Genomic DNA, 10,086 nt, shown 5'->3' with positions numbered 1-10,086 from the left:
TTCATTTAAATTCGCCGAAAATGTCAGTAAATGAGTCAGTCTGATATGATACGACACCACATGACTATAAATAGACCTTGACTGTTTCTATTTAATTTTAATATTTTCAGCGGATCGGTTATGTTGTCTTCCATTTTTGTTTGCATTACCAAACAATCCATATGTTCAAGTTTTTTTCTACAATAAAGTGCAATTTTAAGTTATTATGAACCTCATAACTTTCTACCTACTTTACCGTACACAATTATATGCTAAACAAGGAAACTTAGAAGATTCTAAACTTTCAGACTCGAACTCGTGTAAAAAAAAACCAATGGCTGTCCTTTACTTGTTCCTCCATCTATCGAAAAAAATATATGTGTAAAGCAACCAGTCTTTACACCCACAATGCTTGTTGTTGTTGTGATGGTTATTTCCCGTTATATTCTGTTTATTATATATATATACTAATCAATGTGTTGGGCATAGTGCTGAATGACTAGATCGAGTAAGTATTTCTTTGTTTTTGCCCTAATGAGAAACATTTAAAAAGTAAAGTTATCATTTCTTTGTGATACTTAACCTTATTACAAATAAATGGGTATTTCATAATGTTTTGAAATTCATTCATTCATCCATTATCAAATGCACTTCCTGGTTGTAATCTTCATGCTAAATACTAAAAAAAATTAACATCACCTATCTGCTACAGCGTGGATGGGATTAATGATAAATTAGTTATTTTCAAAGTTGAATTTAGTGACATGAAACCTTACTTTTATTTATGCAAAAGGGCTAAAATATGCATTCGACATGCCAAAATATTGTGATTACCGGTTGTGTTAATGCACACAGTTAGAATGGTTTGTAACATTTTTGACTTGGCCACTTGATGTCTAAAACCTTTTTTTATAAAGCACGGGAAGACATGTCTTTTTTTAACAGGTGATACTCATAACCAGAGTTCAGTATATTTGTCATACTGTTTTCTTTAAATTATGATCGTACTTATATTTCAAAATATAAGATTACTTTTAGCGATTAAAGAATATATTACAAGCTAAATCAAATATTATTATGATTCGTCATATACAGAATTGAGTTTCTAAAATGTGCAGAATGACATTGTTATTTTCTCAGAAGCACAAGAAGGTCAAAATGGTATTTCAAAAACATCCTTGATAAAGGTGTTTTTTTTTTAATTTCTAACAAACCAGGAAAATATGTTGATTGTCCATTGTATTCAAACGGGCAGCTACTTGAAAGTGTTAAGTGTTATAAGTACATAGAAAAAAAATAGGAATTGCATTTGTATTTGGTGGTAAATATACACAGTTTAAAGATGAACTATCAATAAATCTATGAATACTTGTTTAGATAACAAAAATGCCTATCATCATCAAATCCTAAAGTCTCAACTGTAATGCATCGTTATGACCATACAATTAAACATAGTTTAATGTATGACAGTGAAATATCGGAAATGTTTTCAAACTGTTCAGTTGCAAGTAATACAAAGAACGATTAAGTTTTAGACGAAGTAGACGAAACGCGCGTCTGGCGTATTAAATAATAATCCTGATACCTTTGATAACTAATGAGAGAAGGCTTATCCAAAGGACATCTCTGAAAAAACAAACAACAAAATTTATAAAATATATTCTTGGAATTAACAGAGTAATTTTGCTGTTATGTCTGACTGAGGAGGATTTCCTATATATTTTGTATGTGAGGTAAAATTTGCTCATAGGTTAGATAATACAAATGCTGCATACATTTGTAATACCAAGTTACAAGTACAACATATTACTACATAGTTTTCTAGTGTTTATTTTGTAATGAAAATAAAACGTTTTCTAAATTTTTTGGGAGATTTCACAGAAAATACTGATTAATCAGATACGAATAAACTCCTGACTTAATTTTCAATGGTTCATTTTTTTTTGTACAGAATAATATCTGGAATTTAAAAAAAAACACTACACAAGATCAGAATAAGTACACGGCTCTTAAAAATAGAGACGGATACGTATTCAAAACACTTAAGATAAATCACAAAGATTATGGTGGATAAAGTTGAAGTTGCAAAAAGATTTCTATGATACAATTTTGGATAATTTATTACCATTTCGAAGTTTAAATGGCTTTGAATTCAAGACAACCTTCAGGTATTGAAAATAATTGAAATTTATTTTAATAACTTTTTCAATTCAATATACTATTAATATAGTACAAATATGTTTACCCATTAAGTACATTTGCTTGTTAAAATAATATATAAAGGCAACAGTGGTATTCCGGGGGTCAAAAGTCATGAATCGATTAAGAGAAAACAAATCGGGGTTACAAACTAAAACCGAGAGAAACACATTATCTTTAAGAGGAAAACAAAGGAACAACAAAAAGACTGAAGTGTAAAAAAACTAAAAAAAACAAAAACAAACGCCAACATACATTGAAACGAACTATATTAATGTCAAGCTTTTTTTTACTTATATGCGTATAGATCTGTTCTTGATGTTGTTTTGGATGAAAGAAATGAAATGATTATATTCATATTTTATATGTTTATAAGTATTATTTTGTCAATTGTCAAAATCATTGAAATACATTCATTTGCTCCTCATGGGCCATTTAATTGGAATAAAAGAATTATAATTTTATCTTATGCAAAGTTGATTTTTTCTGTTCATGATGCATTTTAATATCTAATGTGAAAATAACACAACGTTTTATGTGAAACCCATTTCTTTTTTTTATTAGAATATATATATATAAAGCATTCAGTTGATTATAAATCTACAAAAGTAAGAACATTATATAGAACGTAAAAAGTAACACTATCCGATACTTTAAATTATGTAGCAAACAATATGTTATATCGAAAATGCTTGCAATAAAGTTGCTTAAATGTCAATATTGGACTAGGCTAGATAGGCATCTAAATGACAAATAGATTATGTCTGCTTATTTTGATACTCAAATGCGTTCGATAACTGCGAGTTTATAAATACGTAGAGGTTAAGATAAAATTGGAGTTTACCTCTTTTGGTTTCCACTCAAAGGTGCAAATAAAAGTATTATTATGGGTATACAAAGCAGACAAAGATATGTTATAAAGAAAGACTGCTGCTGTAATTGGCAAAACTTCTCAGAATTCTGGGTACACAATGCTCTTCTACTTTGGATCTTATCTAATAGGCTTTTATATAAGATGAATTTATTTAGAACATTGAGAACACACCTTTACATACTAAAAACATTTATGGTTCGACTAGTTTAGTTTTTGGTTAAAGAACACGTACTTTACTTAAAGAACTATACCGAAAAGAATTGGGCAGACGGTCATATATACATCATATCAATTTTTTTTTCAGGTCTTGTACACATCAAATTAAAAGTCTTCGGAGGAACAAATATAAATATTGAAAACAATGGAGGAGTATAACATGTACCTACCCATTCTTAATAAATTAACGATAGATGTATTCCCTGAGATACTGCGAAATCTTTTAGAATCCTTCATGAATCACACACAACTTCCTGATTGGTACGCCTCTGTTAGAGGAAGAACATTTTTCAGCAAGATTGAAGAAATTTATATATTCGAAAGTCCACAGAAAGGTTATCAACAATTCGATTTAAGTCTTTTAATAAAGATTTTGAAATATTTGTTTGGAGAAACAACCATTAATTCACATTTAGACACTCTGTGTCGAATTAGAAACAAATTATCTCATTTACCAAATACGAATATCACAAGGGATGAGTTTGACTCTTATTTTAAACAATGCTGTGATGTAGCCGATAGTATTGATAATCATCTTAGAAGACCAGGATGTTTAGGTCAAAGGTTTTGTGACATACGCGACAAAGGTTTTGTCGTGTTTTCAGGTAAGGATCAATTAACACTACTAAATATACTCAATGAATTAATATCAACATTTGTTTTTTGCATTTTTTGTGTCTCCTTAGCCGCGATATTCATCCAATGTCTTCGTGTCTAGCATAGACGAAACAATCTACAACTACGACCAGTAATAAATTCAGTTATTCCGTAGTATGAAGAAATCATTTTAATATCACTATATATTACATATTTCATTTTTTCGGATTTATGGGATTTTCATATAACAGAATTTATCGGTAATTCGTATATTTTCCCTTTGATCTTACTGCCTAATATATTCGAGTATCAGCGTACTGGCTGTTTCACAGAAAATATTAGGCAATACATTGTGTGACGTCATAATTAACGATAAACAGAATAATAGGTAGTTTCGTTTTTGATACTGACTATATCATGTGGAATATCTTAACTCGCCCTAACGGGCTCGTCTAGATATTCCACATGATATGAAAAACGAAACTACCTATTATTCTATATATATATATATACTGTCATTAGTAACACAATTTCGAATGCATGCAACACACCTTTCCATGAAATGCTAAGATCAAAGTTAGATGATAACTCAAAGAAGAAAGAACTATGAGCATTTGTATAGCAGTACCTGTTTTGATTACAAAGAAATGCATAATACATATTATTCTTAAAATAACTTTTACAGGTCAAGCAAGCATTGGTGAAATACAGAAACAACTGAATGAACTACAAAGGAATGTAAGACATTTTATTTAAAGTTGTATCAATCTTCATTGAGTATGGTTTTGTATTAAAATAACATAGAAATATGAAAACACGATCTTTTTTGCCTCGGTTGAGTTTAAGACATTTTATGATTTATGATTTAATTCTACTTTTTTGTTTATCAAATCACAGGGAGAAGGAATCACAAATTCACAAATTAACCAGATAACCATGACTACTAAATTAGATATACAAGAATTAGAAATAAAAAATAAAAAAGAGTATGTCAAACTGAATGAGCTGAAGAAAATGCTGACCCGTGTAAGTTTTATTGATTTTAAATATACTTTCATGTGTTAAAATGCCAGCATTCGTCATATGGACTTTATAATGTGGTTTTCCTTTCTCTTCATATTCACGAATATTCAATTGATCATTAGTTTCCTCCCGAACAATGCCTGGTCATAACTTTATTAGTGAAAACATGACAACAGTAAAACAAAGTACACAGTGATGGATGAAGGACAAGAAATCTGGACTGCCACTTAAAATTAACTTGAGGAGACTACGATCCTCTCACAATACAGTCTGAAACTATCGAACGTAATGTTATTATATATCATTAAATTAAAAAAAAGAAATGAGGACTATACCAAAGAGAAAACAACTCAAAGGGCAGATGACAGCCGAATGCCACCTACATATCAAAACAGTCACCACTCTATAACAAACCATGCTTTTACAATAAAAGACATTACTTTTGCAGAAAAAGTGGTGAATTTCCATTCCCTATCAACCACAGAAAAACTGTTAGTAGAAATGTAATTAAGAGAGATGAGAAACGTATGCCAATTAGACATAATTAAAACGACAAAAACAGCTTAAAATAATCGGCTGTTACGTATTGTCTTTAGAATAAAACAGAAATTTATATAATATATGTTATGTCAAGCTTTTAATCGTCACCAACTTATAAAAGTTTTGTAAATGACATATTATATTTTTATTAGGTCGGTAAAACGCTAGAGCCTCCAGAGGACACCAATTATTATCATATTTGGAAACAAAAATTAGGTAGATATAAAAATACAGATTAAAGTTATAGGTTTTTTAAATTATAAAGACAACAGAAGGGTTACTCATTTAAAAATAATTCGCATCCATAATGGTGTACCTTTATATACGTTTTCAATTGTCGTCTAACTTAAACACACTTTTAGAACCAATGCAATCATTGTACAAAAAGTAGTAGTTTCCCAGTGAATAATTTAAAAATATATGACAGTTGTTATCTATTCGTTTGGAGTGTTTGAGCTTTTGATTTTGCCATTTAAATGTAGCAAAAGGCAATAGGCGAAATTACACACAGGAGAACGTGAAGTATACATAACTTAATATTTTAACCTAAAACGTAAATCTTATGGTCCAAATATGTATCAATATCTATTTTCAAAGTATACTGACTCATATTACAGATCTACCTGCTGTTCAAACTTGCAAAGGAACCAAATAATACAACAGACACTGAATGAAGACAACTCAACTTTTAAAAATCAGGTATTCTTTTCATCTGAATTTAAATTAAGTTAGTTATTTAGGGTTTTTTGTTCTGCTTGTATGATACCATGCAATTGAAATAATTGTTATTGTAGAAAAGAATAATATACGGTTTACAGGGACATTGCAGAGTGTGTAAAAGATAAAAGATACACAGTGAGTTTTAAAATTAGTAAGATTTGGTAATTTATTATTTTTTTTAACATTCTTTGTTTTCATAAACAAATAAAAGTAAATTAAGTGTAAACATCAATGAAATAACAGCACCCTAAAACTAGAAAAGACATGTAGGTAATTTATCTTTAATAAAACAGACCTCAGCTGCCGACATGTGGTTTTCTTTCGTTTGCTCGCATAAATTGGAATACGGTATATAACTGTGTAATAAGAACCAATCTTAGGTAGTGATTCGGTGGGTCTTTCAAAGATGCTATATATACAGTTATGTAAAGTGGGCAAATTTCCAGTTGTAATTTTAATTGTTTGCACTTTGCATACAAAGTTTTATGTTTCTTCACAAATTGCTTCAATATGCTTCAAAGCAATAACGGTTACTATTTTAGTCTATAATGATTGATTATTCCGCATTTGGGGTATCAAAGAACCTTAGGTGGTATTGCAAATGGGTGCCGGTTTTGCATTTATTTATCTTTTGATTTAAATTGATGAAATGTCTTTTCCCTAAAAAAACTAATTAAGATTCACACTACACAAGTTTATGTGTTTGAATTTCATTTCCAGATTGTATGCCAATCTACAGACACAACAGAGTCTTACACAGACACAGTAGAAGAACAATCTCAATGCAGGTACCTAGATTATTATGAGAAGAAGATTCCTGGAATCATAAAAATAAGTGAAGATATTTTTTTTAAATTTAGGGGACAGTAGTTTACCGATGTTCATATCTTCTTAATCGATAAGGACAAGAAAAGCCATAGTAAGAAACGAAAATTAAGGAACTACATAAAAAAAGAGCCAGACCCGGTGCGTTGACAGGAAAAGCATCTCTTGCTATACATCACTCCATGCAAAATTAAAACTAAGTAAATTCATTCAAAATGTTAGCTAGTTGTGTAAAAATTACATGATAAATCAATGATATTTGTTAGGTAACACGTGATGTCTTTGGAACACATTCTCAAAGTTGGGAGTCCCAATAATATACTGCATCTGGTCGACGAGCATGCTGTTAACATATTCAAATGTTTCTTTTTATTGTTATAGTAACTTATAATGTTTTGTTAATAAGACTGTATCAGAAATTTAAATAGTGATTGTGTAAATATTAAAAAAAAAAGCTTGGTCTGTCAATTTTAAGATCCTCAATGATTTTGTTTAATCATCCTCGTGATCTATAAATTTTTATTCAGGTTACAAAAACAGCCATCTGACTCTGCTGATGATCAATCTAACGAGATAATATCGATTCCGCATGCGACTAAAATCTGTAGAGAAGAAAGCATTGTACATCAACATAAACGTGTGAAACCTCGTTGCCGGAGACCGGAACTTGCGCAGGAAACAGTATCAACAGTTATAAACGTCACTGAGGAGTCCATCTTATCCGGGTCAATGAATCCTCATTTACCTCATCGATGTGCACATTCGTTAATCACAGAACTACAATCAAAAAACGATTACAAAAATATTAACGAAAAAAAAACACACATTGCTACAAAAAATGGAGATGCAAAGATAAATGTGTCTTGGGAAATGTGTTCAACTAGAAATAGGCCTGGAAAGAAACATAAGGACGATGCTGCCACTAAGAAAGACGGAAAAATATGCAGTGCATATCCTTCAAAAGAAAAGCCGTCTAAATTAGAATCGACTGTTGGAGTTGATCAAAGTCAGTCTGTAATACCACACAAGATGAAAAGATGTTCAAAATGTATAAGGGAAGTCGACGATGCATTGAATGTTACTGATAACAAACTTGTTCTTAGAAGTTTGTCAAATGAAATTAAACATATTGTCAATGAAACAAAACACCAGTTCTTTTTTTCTAATCCAAGACCTGGACTTGATTTGAGGGACTGGGTAGAGAAACAACTGCCAAAATCAAAAGATGAAAGATTGGATACATTTCACAGAGATTCAAAGGAAAACATGTAAGTCGTAAAAAGGAAAACGTACCTTAAAATATCAGGGCAAATGCATTACCAAGACAACAACAAAAACCACACGTTTAAGTTGCAGTAGAAATGAACAAAACCAATGATTTGTAAGCTTTAAGTCAAGAAAAACATCATAGAAGTTATAGAAAATAATGCAAATGCCTAAATATATTAAGTGAATAGTTGAGCATGTAAAACACCAAAATTGGATATTTCCAAAGTTGCAGAATTAATTTTGAAATTTTTTGTTGAATAACTATTGCACCTTATGGTTTCTTTTCTTTGCTATAATAAGTTATTTAACTGCTATATTTAGATGTATAAATTCTTCTTATATAATTAGTAAAAAGAAAAAGAAAACAGAAAAAAAAGAATGCACTTGTTACCAAGCATTAGGTGTTGAACTTAGAGAAGACGCACCAGTCGACGAATATGCGGATCCTTATAGTCTAAGTATGTAATGAGATAAATATGTATAAATATCTTTTTTGTTTGTTTAAGTTAAATATTTCATGCAATTCTATTCATTTATTTCAACTGCTAATTTTTCTTTTGAAAGATTCAAAAAGCAGACAAAGGACATTAAAAAGACATTCAAACTCATAGGAACATACCTCATCTCCTTTGAGTGTTGTTGAACTTATTTTCTAAAAAATTTACATGCTATGTGCTAAATTATTTATTTAGTGAACAAATCGTATTTTTAATATATCTTGTTGTCAAGATATTGTAAAAAAAACATTTATTTATTAAATGATTTGAGCAATCGTTTTCTTCCAATGTCAAGTACCGAATATTACCTGCCAATTTAGACAAAAATATATCTGACAATTGAATGAGTAGGTTTTAGAAAGCAGATATACCGGTATAAGAACATGAAGTTGAAACTTTCATTGGGAAAATAAGGTTGGTGCTATGGGATTCGTTGTCAAGTATTTTCATTCTTTCAGATAAAAGAATGAGTACTGCGGACGTGGCGATCCTTCATTCAGATCAAAAGGAAGATGGAGCACTGGCAGAAAGATATCTAAATCATTTGAAGACAACAGTGATTGGACTTACAGGCGAAACACAGGAAGCGATATTTCTTCCCGGAAGAAATGTATTTGACATTAAACCGCTATTAAAATATAAAAACATATTTGTGCTAATCACTAGATTTTATGAACGTGCAAATGTATTAAGATACATAGTGCGAACGTTACTTCATTTGTCACTTCGTTTCGATATGAAAATGTGCAAGCTAATACCTGTTTTTATGGAAAATATAGGACATTCACCCTTGGAATTCATTCCAATCCATCCACTGAAGTTTTACAAAACACTAGAAGAAAGTGAACACAATAAACTTGAAATCAGTTCATATTATTGCAATGCTTTGAAAGCTATATTTAGTAAACAATTGAATACTGGCTAACAATAGTTTTTAAGACATGAATTATTTAATAAATATATTATATATAAACTCTTCGTTTTCATAAAACCCCAAGAAAGATATTCCATAGAAAAAGTCAGATATATGACTACTTTACTTACACAAAAATACATTCTATGTACGAACAACATTTGTAAAGAATATAATTTAACAAATATACAAAAATTATATCACCCACACGGTAGCAATTTCAGCGTTATGTCAAAATGGACATACTTAATGTTATATTTAAGTTTATAACTTTATAACAGCCATAATAGGGAAAATTGTCAAAAATTTGGATAAAGCAGTCAAAAATGAAATGTTTAAAATACGGAATTCCGAGTGAAATTTTAAACGGAAAGTCACTTATTAAACGGCAAAATCAAAAGCTCAAACACATCAAACGAATGGATGACAACTGT

General features: G+C 30.1%; 1 protein-coding gene across 6 annotated transcripts; it reads left to right on the top strand.

The window, feature by feature from the left end:
• The first annotated feature begins 375 nt into the window (after window positions 1–375).
• LOC134688256 (uncharacterized) lies at window positions 376–9,706 on the top strand. 6 transcript variants are annotated; one of them, XM_063548782.1, is made up of 11 exons: window positions 376–487; window positions 3,357–3,873; window positions 4,551–4,603; window positions 4,763–4,891; window positions 5,581–5,644; window positions 6,046–6,127; window positions 6,223–6,283; window positions 6,869–6,936; window positions 7,501–8,241; window positions 8,591–8,700; window positions 9,198–9,706. In XM_063548782.1, the coding sequence occupies exons 9-11, from the start codon at window positions 7,703–7,705 to the stop codon at window positions 9,662–9,664; spliced, it is 1,116 nt and encodes a 371-aa protein (XP_063404852.1). In that variant the 5' UTR covers window positions 376–487; window positions 3,357–3,873; window positions 4,551–4,603; window positions 4,763–4,891; window positions 5,581–5,644; window positions 6,046–6,127; window positions 6,223–6,283; window positions 6,869–6,936; window positions 7,501–7,702; the 3' UTR covers window positions 9,665–9,706. The 6 variants fall into 6 exon arrangements, with proteins under 6 accessions (XP_063404852.1, XP_063404841.1, XP_063404889.1 ...); XM_063548771.1 differs by lacking the exon at window positions 6,223–6,283; XM_063548819.1 differs by lacking the exons at window positions 8,591–8,700; window positions 9,198–9,706 and having other exon boundaries at window positions 7,501–7,776.
• Window positions 9,707–10,086: the final 380 nt, after the last annotated feature.

This window comes from Mytilus trossulus, chromosome 1 (genome assembly GCF_036588685.1).
Source record: "Mytilus trossulus isolate FHL-02 chromosome 1, PNRI_Mtr1.1.1.hap1, whole genome shotgun sequence".
Classification (NCBI taxonomy): Eukaryota; Metazoa; Mollusca; class Bivalvia; order Mytilida; family Mytilidae; genus Mytilus; species Mytilus trossulus.
Note: the sequence above shows the minus strand (reverse complement) of the source record. Positions and strands in the feature narration are given on the sequence as shown.